General features: G+C 31.8%; 1 protein-coding gene across 4 annotated transcripts; it reads right to left on the bottom strand.

Moving 5' to 3' along the window:
- Positions 1 to 3,943: 3,943 nt before the first annotated feature.
- Positions 3,944 to 22,842, bottom strand: LOC115891486. Of its 4 annotated transcripts, none has more exons than XM_030911943.1 (7): positions 22,795 to 22,842; positions 22,403 to 22,503; positions 18,929 to 19,302; positions 16,119 to 16,363; positions 11,257 to 11,511; positions 10,240 to 10,498; positions 3,944 to 7,703 (listed from the first exon to the last, which is right to left on the bottom strand). In XM_030911943.1, exons 3-7 carry the CDS (start codon positions 19,254 to 19,256, stop codon positions 7,051 to 7,053), a joined length of 1,740 nt encoding a protein of 579 aa, XP_030767803.1. In that variant the 5' UTR covers positions 19,257 to 19,302; positions 22,403 to 22,503; positions 22,795 to 22,842; the 3' UTR covers positions 3,944 to 7,050. The 4 variants fall into 4 exon arrangements, with proteins under 4 accessions (XP_030767803.1, XP_030767805.1, XP_030767802.1 ...); XM_030911945.1 differs by lacking the exon at positions 22,795 to 22,842 and having other exon boundaries at positions 18,929 to 19,197; positions 19,271 to 19,302; positions 22,403 to 22,641; XM_030911942.1 differs by lacking the exon at positions 22,795 to 22,842 and having other exon boundaries at positions 22,403 to 22,641.
- Between the last annotated feature and the right edge of the window lie 46 nt (positions 22,843 to 22,888).

Genomic DNA, 22,888 nt, shown 5'->3' with positions numbered 1-22,888 from the left:
TAAATGACGAACGCTTATTTTGCTACTTTTTCGGACTAGTGAAATGGACTCTTAAAAAGAAAAAGAAAGAGAGCGTATAAAAAGGAATTGATGGCTGATTAATGTTATGCACAGTTTTGTGACGTGCACGCAGAGATCCATTGATTGAACTGTAATTCTGTAATTAAGTGTAAAATTAGAGAGTTACTTAATACACAAATACATGATGTTAAATTAAACCAAAACTAAAAAATAGTCTCTCTTAAATACAATAATTAAAACTATAATCTACAGTGTGACCAAAAAGAATTATAAATATTGAATATTTATTTTTACACTGACTGAAAAACATTTATATATGGTTTTCTATTATATATGTGGTGACATTCATTAGGACACACTGTGAAATAACAATACTATACATATACTTATATAAAACATTTGAAAATAGAGAATCATTAATGCACCACTTAACAACAATATAATGTAATATATGCCTTAGTAAACTAAAGTTTCTTTGAAACTTCCATAAAAATTATAATGTAAACCTACAACCTATATAATTTGGTATTAACGATTAGAACAAGTGGGATTCTTAATTATAAAAACAAATAATTGACACAACATAAATTATATACAATGTAAAAACGATACAACAAATAACTATGGTAGGTAGCTCATTTTCATAAGTAAAAATTCAGAGAAAATAAATTATTTTATACTCTTAGCATTGATAATGGTTGACAGAGTTAAGGAATGATTGTCTGTCATAAATATTGAACTTCAAAGAAACTTGAATAGTGATGTCGCTTGTATCTCCAAATAAGTTTAAATATACTTAACCATATGTCATAATTTCGTTGAATTAGTCATTATAAATTGTACTTATACTTGGACGTATCTTCTTCAGTTAAATTTTTAGTACTTTCAAACGTAGTTTAGAACCTTGAAATACTAGCGCCATCAAAATTTTTAAATCATGAAGCTTTTTTTAATAGAGATAATCCTCCTTAATCTACACCCATAGCATGGAAAAAATAAGAATATACTGTACCTGAGTATAGAAAAACCAATATTTTGCCATACCATATCCGGTCACTTCATCTGCGTGGTCTGTATTTTAATGCATGCGACAGAGATAAATATAAATGACCGGTTGACAAACAGAGAGACAAAATAAAAAGCGGCATACAGTATTGCCGGCTTATACATTTGTAGGAAAATGTGTGGTAGAAAAACATAAAGTATTTTTAAAAATTTTCAAGTGTACTACTGAAATGAAGATAATATATCTAAGCTAAATATAATCTATTACAGCTGTAATAAAATGAGTAACTAATTGTAAAAAATAAAGTTCCAACCCTAGATACATTTTTTATAAAGGCCTACTTGTGTAGTTTGAATTTTTGATGCAAAATCTGGCAATACCGCATAGAAGAAATGTATCAACCCATCTTTTGTCTCTTTTTAAAACATTTGATTTTCCATTAAGCTGTCTACATCACTGTCTTACACGTTAAAATCCAGACTACGCAGTTTCGATGACCAGATCGGTATATCTAAATTTGTAGTATTCCTTATGAAATAAATATCCATGTTGTTAAAAAAAGTCGTCTTATGTATATCCTTTTTTTATCACAATATAATTGTCTTTTAATAATTTGAAATATAGGATCGAAAAAAAAACATAATTTTACATATATCAAGAGAGCAATTTTCATTTCCAAGCTAACTCTGACGCCTTTTTTTCGATCGTACGGTATTCTAGTATGACGAATTCAATATTTTGGAATTTATTATATCACATTGACTAAATGTAGATGCCATTTTACTTTGAACGAGTAATAATTACCAAAATAAAAAAATAATACCTTTTATTAAAACTTGCTTCTTTAACATTTTTTGACAATAATGCCCAAGCAGCTTTGGCATTCCTATACTCAGATATTATTTTATACATTTTTGACAAAAAATAATTTCCATTATGATGCAACATATTTCATATCACTTTAACAAACAGGATGAGCACTTAAAATAGATAGATATTCCACTCCACGCTATCTTCATAAACAGCTCTTAGATTTTTGATTTTATCTTATATAGAACAAAGAAATATATTTTTAAATTCACTTAATATTAGTTGAAAACAGCGTAAAAATCTGTGAAGTTATAACAATTATGATATATCACTGGTCCTATAAGTTCAACTTGTAATATGTGAAGCAATTATTCTCCCAATTTGTATAAAATACATATATCTTTTTTATCATATATGTAATATTTTAGTTCAGTATACATATAAATATCTATTAAGCAATCCTATAACAAAACCCTGTAGCTCAATAGTTTCTATACAATGATACTAATGAATATAGTTATATTATTAAAATTGAATTGTTTTTATTTCAAATAGCTGCATTTTGTTAAATCGTCGATAGAAGAAATAAGAAAATGCGCAATCTTATGGGCGATTTCGTGGCACAAAAGATGTCTGACATGTAGCTGGCGTTACTGTCAGAATGTCCGAGATTTAGTTTAGCTCTGCGCCGCTGCGCGCTGATAGTCGTTTACAGCGCAGCGGATAAATACTGTACCGTATAAAAACTAAACAACTTTTTTCGATCATACACGAATTTTTCATCCAAAGATATTTTCCTCAAACGTATTACAGATATTACACATTTTAATATGGCAACACTGTCACTTTCAGTTCCATACCGTCTTCGATATGCCTTCGTTGGCCGAATTAAAGAAAATAAGTGTTTTATGCATTGGCCGCAAAACGAGTGGCGGCTCCACCGTACAGCACTTGGGCCGTAATGGGAAATTAAATCAGTCTCGTCACGAATTCGCCAATTAGGTTGCGTATCTTCACAATTCTTTCAATGAACGGTTAAATGTAGTCTATACAACCATCGTTCCACGCTACGTCATATATTGTCCTACTCTTTTGTTCACGTGAAAACGGGATAAGATTGTAGACGTCATTATGGTAGTTCGTAAATAACTCCACATTTTTTTTAGTAGATAACTGTCGTTTTACTAGAGGTGTGACCTCTCTCTGATGGAAGTAGTATTACTGAATATCAACCCATATCCGCGAAACTGCATTGCTGACAGCGAACAAAGAAATCAGCAGACAAGAACTACATTTAAAATTTAGTTTTAGTTATTTTTTTTATCTCTTTCTGTCTCTCTTTTTTTTCTCTAATGATCTCATGGTGCATCCACACCATCCTAGAAAAAGCGGAACGGCGCGGCGTATCGGCTAGATTTCCAGCAATTCTATTGGCTGAAAAATTCATCGGTCACAAATTTCATCTGTCAGGTTCATCTGTCAAAAATTTCAGCCAATAGAATTACTGGAAATCGATTCAAGGTCGTTACGCCGATATGCCGCTCTGCTTTTTCTAGGATAGTGTGGATGCACTCTCAAACACACCCTAAAACGGGTTAGATAAAAAAAATTATGACGTAGCGTTGAAATAACCTTGTACAGACTCTATGAGAGGAAGTCTTTCTATTGTAGATGCAATTTGTCCTTTTTTTTTCGAATTTTGCAAACACTGTAAAATGGGTATTATATTTAGTCCTTTTTTTCCAATTTTGCAAACAAAGAAAAATTGCCACGCTTTTTGCAAGAAACTTACTGAAAAACTAGTATACTTAAAAATGAATAAAAAATCATAAAAATGTATGTAAAGTACAACCCACATGTAAAAAATCTAGTTTTGAAGATATCTGGAAAATTTAAAAAAAACTGTCCTTTAAAATGACCGTCCTTTAGACGTGAAATTCCTCTATATTTTTCTGCTACCACAGTCCGTATCCACATAGTCCGTCATAGTTCCATTCATTATTTTAAGTAGTATTATTCAAAAAATAGAGAAGTTGTAGTACAAAAAAGCTCTTCATCTGTCAATGCCAAACAGCAGTATGTCCACAGCACACATGGACATACTTGTTTGTTTGTCTACCGCCAATGGACATACAGCACATAGAAAGTCGAAGGCATTTTCGCCATTTAATTCGAATGGGATAAAATGTTTTTAACACGTCGTTTCTGGCATTCTATTTGTAACTTTGTGTATGTAGTTTGCAATGCCACTTTTGGTTGAAAATCTTAAAGTATGGACAAAATGCATTTAGTAAGTCTGCTCCTCATGTATGTATTTTCTATCTCTAATAGCAAGTCAGCTAATACATAGTTTGTGAAATTTAAATGATCATTATCAAAAGTTTAGAAACCATTGCTTTAACTACATTTTTCTATACTGTACAGAATAAGATAGATATGTTCTTAAAGATTTGTTATAATATGTAAAAATTCGTCAGTGATACATCAATTTAATTCGAAAAAAGCACTTGGACAATTCAAAATTGAGAAATAAAAGTATTTGGCAATATCCTTCTTCAACAAACTCTACTTGACTAGAGCACAGTAAAAAACTCGTGATCAAAACCCGTATTTAACCCTTCTACAATCACTACAAGAAATTTAAGTTTTGATTTAAGCAGAATTTATTTTAGTTTGATATATCTTAGCGGTGCAATTCCATCGCGATTAAATTCCTACTAGAAAATATACTTTGTTTGATAATCTAAAATATGGAATAGCTGAGCAGAGAAACTATGCGCATTTCATGCTATTTCCAAGTGTTATTGCTTTTAATTCGCATTGCAACAACGAAATTTGTATATTTTTTTTGGTCCAACAGTTACTTTGTCAAATAAAGAGTTTTAAAAATGCAAACACTAGAAATAAAAACAGCATATAAATGAAACGTGATAAAATTTATAGTACAAAAAAAACTATAATCTACTATAACATTTAACAAAACGAAATTCAACGTAAACAAATTGAATTTTATTTGACCGATACTTAGAAGTGCAAAGAAAAACAAAAATTAACCATTACAACCAAAACTTATATTATTTTAATTTATTTTATACTTGATAGTGATGTTTAGAATGCTTTAAAAATAAAATTAATTGTTTACGTAAAAACAATTCTATTTTCCAAAAAGATTTTCCAATGACTAGAACTTTTTCGTAATATCTAATGGTGGGTTTATGCTTGAGAATATTAGTCATAATTTTTAACCATAAGTGCTAAGAAATCTTAATTCATAAAACTGAGACAATTTTCTATTATTTTGTTACCGTAACAATTGTATTTTTTTGTAAAAACCCTGTAAAGCATTTAATAAATATAAATTGATACTGGAGACGTTTTATAGGTATTTAAAAATTAAAATGACGTCAAAAACAACTAAACATAAGAATAATGGCATCTTTAGTGTTGTAAAATGATCCAGAATTGATTTTTGGGGAAGGTTCACTGAGAGCAGACGAGAATAAACGAGCAAATGTCGAAAACAGTGATAGCAAACACCCGGTATATTAAAATTTGGGTAAATACCCAAGGTTTTGCACCCGGTATATATCCAGTGAGTAAATACAGGGTATCATGAATTTAGGTAAACATCATTATACCCGGTATATACCCAAGTATTTTGGCATTAAAGAAATATCAAAATCAGAAAATCATCAGTTAGTCAAAAAATGCGCAGAAGCCAATAAATTCTATTAAAAACACGAAAGCGACAGTGCAACTTAGGTGAATACCCTAATTTTATAAGGGTATTTCCCCGACGACAACATAAGAAATACAGGGTATATTACCAGGAATATACCAGTATATACCGGGTATATATATACAATATTCCTCAATCGGTATATACCCTACACTTCTGGGCATATACCAGATATATACCCAAATCTTATTTCACTTCCTGTTGGGTATTTACCCACCTCCCATCACTGCCATATATCCTACACCATCTGGGTATACAGGGTGTTGCAGGCTGAACGTGCATTAGAAATTTCTGACAAACAACAATATCTAGAATCTAATATAATCGTTTTGAACCATTGATGTGCAAAAAATCTCCGATCTAGATATTGTAGTTCTCTAGAAACTTGCTAATGCACGCTCAGCCTGGGACACCCTGTATACCCAGATTTTATTTATCTCACCGTTGGGTATCTACAGAATAAGGTAAACTATAAATAATATAGAGAAAATACTTTTTGAAATATATAGAATCACCTTAAAAACGTTCTAGATAGTGCTTATACATGCTCGTTTATGCTCATGCATACCCCTAGAGCTCAAACGCACTGACGGCCAGGTCGCAGCGACCTGGCCGTCAGTCGGCTGGTCGGATATCTTGCGTACATACGTGTGTCAAGATGAACGACCAGTTTCAGCAGGGCTGTCAGATCTAACGATTTTTTACGTTTTACCAATTAGAAAATATTGTTTTCAGAAATGTTAAAATATCTGAGTTAACTAAAAAGCGAAGTTCCTATTCATGAGCTTATTATATGTTCTAATATTAAATGCATTTAAAATATTAATGGTAATTACAGTAGAGTAATCAGGATAGTTTTCGCACATTGTAGAGGAAGAAAAAATAGATTATAAACGGCAGATCAAAAAGAAACTTTAAATAAGATTTTTTATTTTTTAACATCCAAACTCGAAGGTATAATAACAGGTATTATACCAACCATAAATAAAGTATGTCATATAAAATGTTTTGAATTTTTACTAGAATCCGACCATTGATAAAAAAGGGACTAGATTTAAATTTCCCTTTGATCCAGTCTGTATACTATTTCTTTGAGTTTTCTGCACGTGTGCAAAAACTACACCAAAACACTATATCTGAATCGAGCCTTGAATTTGAGGGATTTCATCTGAAAAATTATTAATTTGGAAGATAAACAGGAACAGGCGGCAGAAAATAATACTATTTTAGTGCAGTCTACTGGTCGTAGCGACCAGCCAACCGCCGGGTCGTCAGTGCGCGTTGTATCATTTGATTTAATAGTATTAGAGGTAGCAGCGAACGAATGCTTAGAGTTATGACTAATATTCATAGCATAAACCGGCGGTAAGAGAATATTACTTTGGATAATGACATAACAAGTTTTGATAACAATTGTAAAGATTTATTTTTCTAACCGCACTTACTTGAGCCCCTCCCCCCAAACATCCCACTCCTACGTGCTAGAATTCTCACCGATCTTTTCAGTACTGGCCGCCACCATAGCCAACGTTGCCAAACCTAACAGGGCGTTGTCACCTGGGAGACTGCCCCCTTCCGGCTCAGTCTTGTTCAGATGGGTGATGCTCTGTTTGTTTTTCCTTTTCTTCGACCCCACCACCGGCGTCGCTTCTGGTTTGTTACTGACATTGTTATTATCAGCTCGCTGGTGGATTTTATACCCAACATCCGATTTTATTTTCATCTTGCGCTTCTTGCTCTCTCTTTTCCTCTTGATAAAGTCGTCGTAGTTCAGACTGTCTAAATTGTCTATTCTCATATCCAAATTGAAGTTGATCGTAGACGATTTTTCGACGGGGCTATCCATAGTCGGTTCGGTTTGTTTTTGTTTCGACTCTTCGCTTTCAAAATCGATTTTGACGTTGGTCCGTTTGGCGAGCCTTTTGATGGTGTTTTCGAGTTTGGGCGGATCCAACGAGTGCTTGGTGTGGCTGAGTTCCTGCTCGATTTTCGAATCTATGCGACTGTATCGGTTGTGTTGAGTGAGGCTGCTATCGCGTTTGTGACCGAGAAGTTTGCCTTCCACCATGAACAGTTCGTAGCGTTTTCCTTTGCACATCCTGTCGCTTTTTCTTTGCTCTCTTGGTTCTGAAAAAAAATTATTATAAATACAGATTTCAAAGGACACCAAACTTGAACTAAAAAGAAAACTTATAACACAAAACAGTCACAGTTGCTGGGACCTTAACCACTAACGTGACGTCTTTGAATATCCAGTTGATTTAAAAAATTCCGATCGCAACGCTCAATGCGGCAGAAATTAAAGTGCCCGACTATTAAAGTATTTCACGCAGTTTCGTTACCGTTCATGTCGATCGCATTGAAATAATATTAAAATCGTGGTTTTGTCATAATATTTAAGTAGTTTAGTTTTTAGTAGTGCATTCAGGTACGAGATTTGTGTGATGTAACAATGTTTCGGGTAGTAAAAATTAAGTGAATAAGGACCCAAACTGGGCATCGTGTTGTGTAGTAACAATTTGAAATGTTATATTTCAATAACTCAACTTTCCCGGATATTCAACTTTCACGAAAAACATTTTATAGCTTCACAGCTTCTCACACCGATTTGATCAAAAGTAAAAATGGATTCAAGAAATTCAACGAAACAAGTGAGTAAACAAAGTGTCCTAGTAATGAAAGGATAAAATATTATTGTAATATTAATGGTATACTTCAACACCTATTACAACGGAAGAAATAGAAGAAGCGGTTAAAGAAATGAAAAATGGAAGAGCACCCGGACTCGGAGATATTGTAATTGAAATGATCAAGTGTGGGGGGATAACACTATATGAGAGAATTAAAGGCTTATTGAATAATTGTTTACAACAGAGAAAGACACCGAGTGAGTGGAAAATTGGATATATTTCATCTCTGCATAAGAAAGGAAACAGAAATGATCCAAATAATTACAGGGGGTTGTGCGTCACTGCTACTTTCTTCAGACTCTGGGGAAGAATTATACAAAACAGAATAAGAGCTGAAGTTGGAAACTCTATATCCGAAGATCAGAATGGCTTTACCCCAGGTCGGTCATGTACTGACAATTTATTTGTCATACAACAAATAGCAGAAAAAAAGATAAGAAAAAATGAAGAAATACATATAACATTTGTGGATATAAAGAAAGCATATGATAATGTCCCGAGAAATAAGCTATGGATGGCATTAGAAACTATTGGGGTTAGCCAACATCTTATAGAAGTTATCAAAGAACTGTACACCGATAACATCAGTTATATAAAACAAGGAAAGATACTCTCAGAACCCATATGTACAGCGAAATGTCTGAGACAAGGTTGTTGCGTATCCCCTCTTTTGTTTAATATTTACCTGGAGATAGCTCTTAGGAGGTGGAAGAGATCATGTCAAGAAATGGGTATTCCAATTAATGAGGAACATCTTCTGACACTTAACTTTGCAGACGATCAAGCAGTATTTGCTCAAGATTCCTTTGACATGGAGTTTATGCTCAGGAGACTATATACTGAGTATCAGGAATGGGGTCTAGAAGTCAGTTTAAAAAAAAACAGAATACTTGGTATTAAATTCCGACGCCAAATTTGATATTCTAATTGACGACAAGGCAGAAATACAGCAGGTAGACACATTCAAATATGTAGGAGCTATAGTTGATAAAAATGAAATCGGTGGGACAGAGATACGACAGAGAATTCAGAACGCGAGGAGAGTGGTAGGGGCACTCAACTCAATCTGGTGGGACAAACATATTAATATAAAGAATAAAAAACATATTGGCCAAACAATGGTAGAATCGGCCTTATGCTATGGGAGTGAGATATGGGCCCTAAGAGAAGAAGATAAACGGAGAATATTGTCTGTAGAGATGGATTACTTACGTAGAAGCGCTAGAGTGTCCAGATTACAAAGAGTGAGAAACGAGGAAATCAGAAACAGAACATCGGCACAAGAAACAGTAATTCAACGAATAGAGAAAAGAGGTTTGAGATGGTTTGGTCATCTAATGAGGATGGAGGACACAAGATGTCCAAAACGTGTATTCAAATGGTCACCCACTGGAAGAAATAAAAGGGGACGCCCGCGTCGGTCCTGGAACGATGGTATACGACATGCGATGAGAGATCGGAATATCGAAGAAGATCTCGTGTACGACAGACATGGCTGGCGATTGAGACTGAGAAGGCAACATTTAGTTGTATAATCTGTATAGTACAGCAACTGTATTTTTATAAGATTAATCCCAAATATATATATATATATATATATATATATATATATATATATATATATATATATATATATATATATATATATATATATATATATATATATATATATATATATATATATATATATATATATATATATATATATATATATATATATATATATATATATATATATATATATATATATATATATATATATATATATATATATATATATATTTATATATAACCATCTAAAATTATAATTGTGTACAGGGGTACAGTATTCTCTGATGATGGCAGCACCGACGGAGAATACACCAAGCCTATATGTTTGTCAGATGTCACGTTGCGGCTTACATCATGAAATTAGCAAGTTACTAGTAAAGGATTAATATAGTTTAAAGCATCAATCAAAAAATATTACGTACCCTCTTTGTCATTAGCATAAATATTATCCACAACTTTGTTGAGAAGTTCCTGGTGTGTCATGTCGCCGCTGTTTTCGTCGAAGATCTTCTTGGAACAATTTTTTTCTTCCTCGTGATGCTCAAAAAATCGCTTCTTGATAGGCTTAGGTGGCATTGTGGCTGTAATGGTGTTAGTAGGACTGGAGAAAATATTTGCGAGTATTTTATCGGTATCCGGTATAGTCTGAATGTGTGGATCTTCATTATTATTGTCCTCAGCCTAAAAAAGATTTGGTTGGTTATGAAACCGTGTTCTCGTAGATTACTTAAAAACCTGTAAATGTTCTAAAAAAAAAATAAAAACTAAAACGTTTTTTGAACAACCGCCGAATATGATACTAGAAAAAAAACTAAACAAAACTAGAAAACGTCATTTTTACTACATCATTAAATAGATATATTCTATGAGAGGATAAAATATAATTTGCTATATTAATAGTATACTTTTTTTAATCAGCTAATGATTAAATGTTTTAAAACATCTTTTAAAATTATAATTATGTACGTTTAAAAAATTTCGTTATAGCCGAAATAGCCCCAATTCCCAATAGCCCCCCACTAGGAAAACCGGTGCGTAAAGCTATGCTCGCTACCCTAGTTGAACTTATCCAAAAAAGTTTTTTTAACTGGAATAATAAATTATAATACAAGTGAGACCTTCTGAAGATATCAAAATATTTACTTATTTCTTTTTATTTTTAGAATTTTCACAAATTATACTTCCTAACACTTTTAGAATAATTATATAATAAATTTTTCGTATATTCGCTATTTAAACCCGTGTATTTGTATATACCAGTTGTTCACGATATTCTCCGATGGTGGCAGCACCGGCGGAGAATGCACCAAGCCTATAGAATTAACTCCAAATACTATTTTATATTCATACATTAAACATAGAGAAACACTGTTGATTCTCTTGACTCTTGACAACTTTGATTTTTTTTTTGTGTAATGTAATATTTGGTATACTCTTACCTTACAGCAATATGTGTCATCCTTCTTGACCAAGGTGTAATTGTTATTCATCAGCGACGTCAGGCCACCAAGTTGCGACTCGTCTGCCAATTTCCCCGGAGTGAATTCCGACGGAAGTAAAGTCGGTGGTGGACTGGATATTGTCGGAACAGGTTTGGAGATGGTGGTGGGACGAGTGGTTAGCGTACGTAGTGGTGGAGCTGGCAATTTGTACCAGCGGAAATCAGGATTGGCTGAGAGAAATGCATCTTTATACTGAAAAAAACAGTAAAGAATAAAGTAAGTAAACCCGATGCAAGTGGATGGACGGAGTGAACGTTTGAAAACTCGGTCGTGCTGTTCCATGACAAGAGAGTAAAATCTACTGACACCCACTGCTCATTCACGCCGCACAGTGGAACAACTACATATATGACAACTACACAGAAACATTGTGATACTTTAGAAAATGTATGCTTATATTTGCGTTCATAACAATTAAAACAAATTTTGATCTTGAAAACACAATAATTTATACAGGGTGTTCCTTAATGACATGCAAATATTTAAGAGCGTGATTCTTGGACCTATTCAAAGAGAAAAAGTTCATATGAAGTTTATATGTCCTAAACATCTTAATTTGTAAGATACAGGGTGGTAAATTTTTCTAAAAAAAAACTTTTTAATAAACCTATTTCATAACAGATTTCTTTATGAAACTTGATACACGTCTTCTATGCATCAAAATACTTTTTTTGGTGCACGCAGAATTTTATTTCAACCAGTGCGGTCCATACGGGTTTTACATTGAACATTTTTGACCTAACCAACCCAACCCAAAAATAATTTTATTTTCAATGTTTCTCGCTTTCTGCTAATCCATTCCAATGTGTGGCGTTTCGACGTAAAACTTCCAGTTAACAGGGTGTATTCCGTTGCTTACCTTGGTTATGGTTTTATGTTCCGTTTCTATCGGTTTCCTGAAAGTTTTCTTATTATGGAACACGGTTCCTGAAAAATATCTATCATAATTGTCACCAAACTAACCAGCGCGAGAAGGCTCGTTTTTCTGGTTTTGTTTGTCAATCAATGCCATTATGTGACAGAAAGCAAGCAAATATTGGAAGTTCGAGTGAAAGTCTCATTTCATTTCTAAAATGTGTAATAATACTTTGTATTTATATCCAAAAGCAATGGAGGTAGGTAGTAAACGTAAATTAATTTCATCAACTAAATAGAATTACTTTTTAGGACTATTTAAACTTTTCATGCAGCTATTGTTTCTTAAGGTCAGGAACATTTAAAGAAAACATGACAAACAAGACAAGTAATCGTGAATATGTTGTGAAGCTATAAAAATATAAATATTGATGAGTTTTGTTTATTTATTATTGATCTATTTTAATATTGGACCTGCAAATCTTGACTTGAGCTGTCTAACGAGTTTAACAGTTTATTAATAAAGTACTTTTCAATATTAAACTCCATTAAAAAGACCAACCAAACGTAAAAGCAGAGAAGGTATTTCTGCTGCAGATGCAAAAGTAGATTAGGTACTTTTGCATCTTTTGCATTTACTACAAAAGCAGTAAAATTAGGTACTGCTTTTGCAGTACCTAATCTGCAAAAGCAGATTAGTACATTAAAAATGCATAAAAGAAAAATTTTATAATAAAGGTATTCAAATTTAGAAAACGTCAACATTTGACATTTCCAGTATTTTACCATAGACAAACAAATAAAAAGAGACTAGCAAATTAAATGGTAAAGAGAGGGACAACGTTCCCGTAGCGCAACTCAGAACGCAAAATTTCGTTCTATTTATCTCATTCTAATATAACAAGAGAGAAAGAAGCAGCCATATAAAACGTAATTTCTAAATAGAAATTAGAACAATCGCCCCTTTCGTTTTCGTTATCATGACAACCAAGATGACAACATCATGACAATTCGTCATATTTGTTAATTTTTTTTGGCGATTTACCTTTTTTTCTAAACTTTCCATTAGGACTTATGAATATCTCCAGGACTTATGAATATCGATAGGGAACAAATTCCTTTGTTCCAGATGTGCGATAATGTCTTACGATACGTTTTATACCTATCTCTTTCTTTTTCATATAAAGCACACATAATAAAGAAAGATAGCAATAAAGACGTACGTCCTGCCATGGTCCTGCTAATTGGTTTCAAAATTGTTATTCTGAGTTGCGCTACGGGAACGCGGTCCCACTCTTTACCATGAGATTTGTCAGTCTCTTTTTATTTGTTTGTCTATGTATTTTACCAAACAGTTCCGTATCAAACCGATGTTTTTCAGGAACCGCTCTTTACCGTAGTTTCCCGGTTTGGTTCGCCTGGTTTTGCAACGGAATACACCTTTAGTAGTAAATTAGCAAGTGAGATACAGGGTGAGTCTTAATAAGTACAAATATTTTTAGGGCTGGTAGATCTCGATAAAAGAAACATATTTTCTCTTTACCGTTTTTCAAATAAATCTAAAATAACCAAGTTACTTTACTTTGACAATTTATGAAAAAAATAATTTTATAGTAAAATTTTGAGAACCACTGTCAATTTTGAGAATCACCGTATCTTTTCTGGGTTTCATTTCTTATAAATTTAATCTACTACCTATGTTGTCATAATATTATGTTTTTTTACTTAAAATTAAAAAAATTTCAAAATAATTTTTTCGTGAAAAAAAAAATCATAGACGTGTTTCTGGGGTCGACATATACTACTCCTAAAAATATTTGCACTTATTTAAGACTCACCCTGTATAATAACAGATTGATGGTTAATATCTAACTGTAAGATGGTTATAATATTCATATTTTCATATAATTCTTTCAATTTATCTAATACAATAGAAAATTAATGCCTATTAAAAGTAATATCTTCATTATTTGTTTAAGTCCAGAAATCAATAAATGAATTACAATAACTGTGTCACTATTAGAAACTACACAACTACATAAAAAATGATTAATTTTGATTTCCTTAATGATATATAAAGTAAGTCGCCAGTATATTTAAAATTTTCCTAACGACTTATTGCCTTAAAAATCAATTATTGTTTTTAATATAGGCTCACTTTGCTATAACAATAGTTTACTTTTGAAACATAAATAGGTCACGTATTATTTCTTTTGTGATGAGAATCGTGGATTCTTCTTTTGCAAATGATTCGCCGTCGTAAGAAGGTACACTCTGTTTTTAGCTGACCATACCAACAAGTATGGTTAGGCAAAAAAAGTTTTTTTTAATTTCACTCAAAATGAGTTATTTGGATCATAAATGACCTAAATACAAAATATTTTCATGGCGTCTGTCTGTCTGTCTGTCCGTCTGTAACACAATAACTCAAAAACCGCTAAACCGATTTTAACCAAATTTGGCGCAAAAATACTGTGCCGCCCGAGAATCTGGCCATTAGTTTTTGGGGGGGTGGGGGGTTGGTAAGGGGGTATGGGAGGGGGTTAAAAATTTAAAAAAATCGTAACTACAAAATTACAGTAGCTAGCGAAACGTAGTTTTCAATTTAAGATTAGGAATAATATTTGCAACAAAATTTGTAATAACATCAAAATCAGTCAAAGTAGCAGTTTTTGAGATAAAAAAAAATTGGGAAAATTCCTTTACTTTGAAACTAAAAGAACTGCCTACCAACTTTTTATTAACATATTTTAGTATGGGCGGCTATACGTGCCACCCGGCGATAATTTTTTTTTCTCAGGTAAGAGTTCGGCAGACTATGCCAGGAAAAAAGGCAGATTAAGTGCACACCAATCCATTTATTTCACTAAAAAAAGTTTCTAATATGTTTGAAGCTATGGAATTTATGGATTACCTATGGAATTTATGGATTATAATGAATCTAATAACAGAGAAAAAATATCCCCGGAAGGCAGGATTTTTAGTTCAATTTTAAAAGGTGTCGGTGAACATTCAAAGTTTTCTTCTTTAAAAAAATCTTTTACAGTTTTAGTGTTTATTGATTAAAAATTGTCATATTTAGCAAAAAAAAATTAGATTACTCTCAGATAGATTTTTTAGGAAACTTCATGTTCTACAAGAATTCGCGATGTAAATTTTTTTATGGTAAACCGTTTCAAATTTATGGTACTTTTAAGGGAAATAGATTTTTTTACGTGTTATTTAAATGAAAAACTTTGAATGTTCACCGACAGCTTTTAAAATTGAGCTAAAAATCCTGCCTTCCGGGGATATTTTTTTCTCGGTTATTAGGTTCATTATAATCCATAATTCCATAGGTTCGTTTTTTTGGCCCACCCTAATACCCATCCAGTAAAGTTTGTATACCATCTCGTATATGGTACTAAAATCTGGAGTATCTGTAAAATAACGACATCACACGATAGGTAAATAATAGATTTTGGTCATGCAGAGAGATAATGTCAAAAAATACTGGCTTAAAAAAATTAGGATTAAAGTTACTCAATCAACTTTTAAGGTATAAAATTCAGTAAGTGTTATTAAAAAAATACTATTTATGAAGTTTTATATGAACTTTTTATGAAGGGTTACGTGAAAAGTCCTGTATTACAATTAGTATAATTACCTGTAAATAATTCATACGTCTAAACACCTTTTAATAAGTATTAATATTTAACAAGATTTATTAAATGATCAGATTAGCATTATAAATTAACGTAGAATTGGCATAAATTTCTTTAACTGTTTTTTTTCTTACTTTACAATTCCCCATTTCGGTAGAGCCAGGTTATTTAAAATATTTAGATTTGTTTGGACTAGTTTCCAATGTATAAACAGTACTAGACTATTAAATGTCAAGGACACGGATAACGCAACCTTTATGATATTAACAGAGAGCTAATTATTGCACATATATGTTATACCTCTTTGGCTAAGTCATTGTAAGGTTGTTTCTCAGCAGCGTTCAAGAGAGCCCACCATTCTCCCAAAATTTTCGTCACTCCCCTATTTTCGGTTGTCGGGTATCTTTGTCTAACGATTGGTCTGTGCTTCTTGCAAAAGATAAGAAAAGCATTCGGAGGTCGTCGAGCGTGATGCGATGGAGAAGTTTCTTCGTGGTCTGGAGTGGATGGCTCAGCATGATGGGTTGTATCCTCCATTTGATCACCTAACAAAATATTTTTCCGTAAAGGTTTTATAACATAAAACGGTCATAGAAGACGATAGTTCTAGCTAGCCCATAGCTAAAACAATCTACCGCAACGAGTCAGAGAATATTTCGAGATAACGAAAAATGACAGAAAATACAACTTGCCTGTGAATTAAAACGACAGACATCTGTTATTGTGAAGGATTCCCCCGTTTGACAAACTAGTTGTTCATTCACAAGTACAATGTGACCAGAAAGTATACTGAATATACAGGGTCGCTGGTAGTAAAAGTATACTGGTATACAGGGTATACAACCCTGAATTGAATATTGAAATTATAATTAATTGAATACGTCGATCAATTCTAATTTATGTAACCAAATCTCTCTCTCGTTTTTTTATCTGAATAAATAAAATAGTTATAGAGGTGAGCCATTTTTGAGACGCACCCGGTATAAGGGGGGCATATAAATAATATTTGTATAAATAGAGGTATAATACCGTATGATCGAAAAAAAACGGCGTCCAGTTGGCTGGAAAATTACGATCGATAACATTTTCCATACTGGTATACAGGGTCGTTAGGTATGGAAACGGTCGATTATTGGGCAAGGTATACAAGGTGCCGCAAAATGTTAGATACAAAAGTTATAGGGTTTTTAAATGCCTAAAATCTTGTAATAAATTTAAGTATACAGGGTCGGTCATAAGGTCGTCGCACCTCAAAGATTCATTTTTTTAATGGAACCCCCCCCTGTATATTATTGGGTATTTCAATTCTTCCTTCAATTTTAAACAAAAATTGTAATACACATAATGTACCTAAATTCAACCGTTTCCGAGATATCGAGTTTTAGTTTCGAAGTGTTTAAACAAAATTTTGTAATTTCCATTTTATACATCTATAAATGCTAACTTCAAAACTATTGTTAAATATTATTAAGTAGACCAGTTTCCGCAGAATGGCATGGTTAAATGAAACCGAACATATCGAAATTAATTAAATCAAATTGTTTTAAGTGGTGTTTTCAAAAGTCAATAACTCGGAAACGGAATTGAGAATTGAAATATGCAATAATATTATATACAAACTTTGATGTGCCACGAATTTATGACTGACCCTGTATACCTAAATTTATTATCGCGAATAGACATTTAAAAATTCTATAACTTTTATATTTAACTTTTTGCGATACCTCGTATATTTTACCCAATAATCGACCGTTCCCATACATATGAGCGACCCTGTACAAATATTAATATTTATTTTTAGTTCTTCGACAGACAACATTAATAAAAGATATCCAAATAAACACAATATGGTTTTAAACGAAAATTCTAAACAACTGTTATTGTTATACAAGGTGTCCCTGAATGATATGCAAATATTTAAAGAGCTTATCTTGGACCTATTCTAAAAAAACTTCAGATGAATGTAGGGCGTAAATATCTTAGTCGAGATCTTAGCTTTTGAGATACATTATTATTAGGATTGATTGACGTATTTTTAATGGCACCCTGTATATTTAAATGGCAATGGTATATTTAAATGGCACCCTCGGTGTATTTTTTCTTTATTCGATAGAAAATGACACTCTGAATAGAATGACATATGGTATGTCATCTTTGACATTTTGGCAAATGGTTTATTTGAAATTGTAACATGCAGTTCATAACGACAATTTGACTCGAAATACCAAGTGTGTAGTACCAAATTATTTGTAAAAAAATGATTTTCCCAAATATGCTAATGAGCCATCCTCGTTCCATTTGAAAAAATTCAGATATGATTAAAAATTCGAAATGGGCATCTTTTAACTGGCCAGGACAAGACACTGAAATCATTAGACAATCAAATCTATTTTTCCAAGGCTCTTTGATTAAAATTAGTGTTTTTAACACGGCCATCTAGATTGTAATTTAAAATAAGATTTTTCTTACAAGAAAACGTCAAAATTTGACATACGATATGTCATTCTATTCAAAGTAGTGTAGTAATTTCCGGTAAAACAGGAAGTGACCAAAAACAATTGAATACGTCAATCAATTCTAATTTATGTAACCAAATCTATCTCTCGCTTTTTATCTGAATAAATAAAATAGTTATAGAGGTGAGCCATATTTGAGATGCACCCGGTATAATAGGGGCATATAAATAATATTTGTATAAATAGAGGTATAATACCGTATGATCGAAAAAAAACGGCGTCCAGTTGGCTCGAAAATGACGATCGATGACATTCTCCATATAATTTTACATATAAAACGACAGCGATCTTCATAGCCATCGCTGACGCCGTTTTTTTTCGATCATACGGTAGTATACTGGGGGAATCTCCGAACAGACCGTAAGTTTTTCTGTATTATGTTGTCGTTTGTTAAAAGTCTATATAAAAGCTAATAATAATACCTATTTAGGATCAAAAATACAAAGTCAACTTAAATTATGTAAAAAAATAAAAAAATGATAGGAAATGTTCTCATTTCTACTTGCTCTTAAAAGGGAACGTTCCCTAGTCACAAATTGAAAACCTCTCTTATTACAACACTAGTAGCTAGTAGCAAAGTATTAATCAAAATACCTGTTTCAGAAAAAGAATCATCAGCTTTGATTAGATTTTGAGCTGCATTTTCATTAATTTCCTCGTCGGTAGTTTTCCCTTCACCTGACTCATCTCTTCTGCTCGCTCCCCAAACTGCTGGAACGTTACTAAGATTCGCTAAGTTTTCTATTTTAACTTTATTGGTATCAAAATTATGCTTTGACCATACTTCTCCAATTTTTTTCTCATTTATAGAAGACATCTGATTACTGTTTTGTACTTTGTGATAGGGCTCCATAAAAGACGAACTGGATAACAAAAAATTATGTCTGGTCGGTTCTATAAAGTTATTTTGTATCGAATTCATAATTTTTCCTTTACCTTCACATAGGTGATTCACAAAAAAGCTTTATCTGAAAACCATAAAAAAGGAAAAAAATTAAGCTGTTGTAGATAATCTGGAATTTATAGAAATTATTGTTTGTACAATACTTATCTTTAAAACAAAAATAAGTTAATGAAAAGAATCAGATATTGTTGTTTAAAAATAATGCCGATAGATTATAATTTCGTACGGATGGACTGGTCGATCCTTTACGTCATTTTTAAAAAAGCGATAAAAATTATATTTTAATATAAACATTAAAAACTACATTGAGTAGAAATATGTGATTTAATTTTCAGTAAAAATTATTTTGAAAATATATTTGTATATCTGATATTAATTAAACTTTTAGTTACGTAATAAAGGGCGCAATTTTTAAATTAATTGTTGTTAACCATGGACATATTCGGCACCGGGCTGACTAACTGAAATTTAAATTTCGCCTTGAGAATTCAGGTGGTACTGCAGTAAAAAATGTCAAGTTGCTGCATTTATTTTTTTATTTCCTGACATTGTCATTCGTTTTGACACTTTAGTTTTTTATTACCGTGAGTTTTTGGTTTAAATAAATAGTGTTGTGATACTTTAAAGTTAAAAATGTTTACTAGCAGACCTTACAGTCGAACATTGCTCTTTTTAGAACCACTTTTAGTGCGAAGCGTACAAGATAGCTTAATAGCCGTAAAAAACTCATCGCAACTTTATTAGAATATTTTGAACGGGAAAGCGGTAGTAATGGCTCTTTATGTCCCTTAAGTGCTGTTAAGAAGGTAAGTTTTCATGATGTAAATAATAACTGCTTATATATGTATTTATAATTAATTTATTTTTGTTTCATAAAATATTTTGATTAAAAGAAAATATGTAAAAGTGGGCAACGCTGTGCCGGTGAAGCTTAATCACGTGATAAAAGTTTATTTGGTATGAACTGTAGGTACTTATGTCTGAAAACGTTTTTTCTTTTCTTTTCTCTTTTCTCCACATTTTTTTGCCAATTTTCAATAAATGACGTTCAGCTTTCAGTATGACAAAAATTATCATCGATCGTCATTTAAAAGGCCACTGTAACGCCGTTTTTTCCCATTGCAAATATATACCGGATGATCGAAAATAAGCGCCAATTTACCTGTGAAATGGCAATCGTAATTTCTAAAGTAAGTATATACTTCGGTCAGACTGGTCAGAGCTGCAAGTTCACAGAAAACTTAAGTATTTTTTTGATTTAAATGATTTTAATGACTTAAGTCAATTTATGTCATATTTCGAAAACTGGCTTGACACTTAAAATTAGTCATTTTCAAAATGATTTGTGATTTAATGAATCTGAATAGAATGACATATCATATGTCAACTTTTGACGTTTTGGCTTAAAAAATCGTATTTTAAATTTCAATCTAGAGTGCCATGGCTGTGTTAAAAACACTAATATGTAGTCAAAGAGACTTGGAAAATAGATTTGGTCATTTAACGTTTTTCGTGTCTTGTCCTGGCTGATTAAAAGATGCCCAAATCGTATTTTTAATCATATCTCATGTTTTCAAATGGAACAAGAATGGCTCATTAGCATATTTGAGAAAATCATTTTTTACGAATAATTTGGTACCAAACACTTGGTATTTCAACTCAAATTGCCGTTATGAACCTAATGTTACAATTTCAAATAAACCATATGAAAAAAAGTCAAAAGTTGACATATCTCATTCTATTGAGAGTGTCATTTTTTATCAAATAAAGTAGAAATATACCGAGGGTGTCATTTAAAAACCAAAAGTTGTAATCATTTCCGGTGAAACAGGAAGTGACCAAAAACAATTGAATAAGTCAATCAATACTAATTTATGTCATATATTAACATACCAAATCGTGTTTGTTTATCTGAAAAAATAAAAAAGTTATCGGGGTGAGCCACTCTTGAGACGCACCCGGTATATATCTACAATAAATCATAAGAAATACAAGAAAATTGATATTAACATTTAAAAAATAGGTACTTAAATTGAATTCTGGTTGTCCTGACTTGATTGTAATTATGTTGATTTAAGTCATTTTACTGATTTAACTTGGAGATAAATCAGTAAAATTTAGGACTTAACATGTAAGTCTTTTTAAAACTGACTTGTTGCTTAGTAAAACATTAAAATTTTATATCTCTCAGAATTAAAGCAAATGCATTGTTCTTAGAATGCATTCAGCCAATTTCAAATGGTTAAAATTAGAATAAACTACCTTTTTATTTTTAATTAAAGGTAATATAACTAAACTTGCATATGACAGGTCTAGGTAAGCTTTGATACAATTGATACAAATACTTAATTTGGTATTATATGTTGTATATATTTTATAGAAAATATTTAGTTGAAAGTATTTCGACATTTGCCTTACAGGGACAATAAATTATTCACATTTTACAGTAATTAAACAACAAAATTTAGTAAAATATTTATCAAATAGCTAAAATACCTATGTAAAAAATACAAAGAATTTATTCAGAACTAGAACAATAGAATATAGCTCATTAAATAAAAAGAAAACCTAGATAGTGTTAATTACAACTGCTCTATTGATAAGCCATCTGACTGACATAAATAAAAATTATTAAAAAGGTGTAATTAATTAATACAAAATTGAACTTCTAACAGATGTTTATGAGTTTATGGTTCCTTTCTGCCTACCCACCTCTCAGTAAATTAGTTGTAACGATAATAAATTCATTTCAATGTCACCGAATTTATATAAAAACCATTATGATTTATTTAAAGAATTAAGAAATACTTCTCTATTATTGGCCTACTTGTATTACAGGTTGCACTTTCTCATGAAAATCCTTTAAAAAGAGATGTTTCAAGGTTAACTGTGATCTACAAACAACATAAACATTTTGGGACTCCATAATTAAAGCTTTATAACATTTTTTATGCATGTCGCGGGTTACGAAGTGTTTTCAACATTGTTAAAACTTGTTCAAGGACGTTTGAACAGCTAAATCAAAATTCACGGTTTATTTACTTAAAATATTGATTTTGCCCACTGCCATTACTTAAATTATAGAACTAAACTATCAAGTAATCTTCCGATATATAAATTCCTAAGGAATATGTAATAATTAGAAAGGAAATTTGGATATTTACCTCTTAATTTCTCGTACTTCATAAATAAACGCAATCACATGACGTCACACTATGGAAATTACACGATTTTTCTTATAACGGAACGAAAAAAACTGGAATTTCTAAAAGAAAAAGAAAAAGGAGGAAGCACTCAGGTCACTTTTCTGTCATAACTAAAAATTTAAGTAAGTTATTTTAAGAAAAAGCCGCACGAAAAATGCAATCAAGATGTCTGTATCTGTTTAGATTTTGTCAGTCAGCTGTTCCCCACTCTTCAATTTACCTCCCCTCCAACCGTTCTGTCATTAATCCGAGCTTTCGATTGGTGTAAGCACAACAATTAATTTATTGCATTTTTCCTTTGCCCTTGTGACATATATTTAATTTTTAACATTCCCGTCGTAATTTTTTACCTTAATATTTAAATTTTTAATACACTAATAGGATATCGGGCAAATAAATAATTTAAATCTATTTAAGCTGTCACAAACTGGCTTTAAATTCTGA

The sequence above is a fragment of the Sitophilus oryzae genome, unplaced genomic scaffold, assembly GCF_002938485.1.
Source record: "Sitophilus oryzae breed Bouriz unplaced genomic scaffold, Soryzae_2.0 scaffold_1181_pilon_pilon, whole genome shotgun sequence".
Lineage (NCBI taxonomy): Eukaryota > Metazoa > Arthropoda > Insecta > Coleoptera > Curculionidae > Sitophilus > Sitophilus oryzae.
This window is presented reverse-complemented; position numbering and strand designations above follow the sequence as displayed.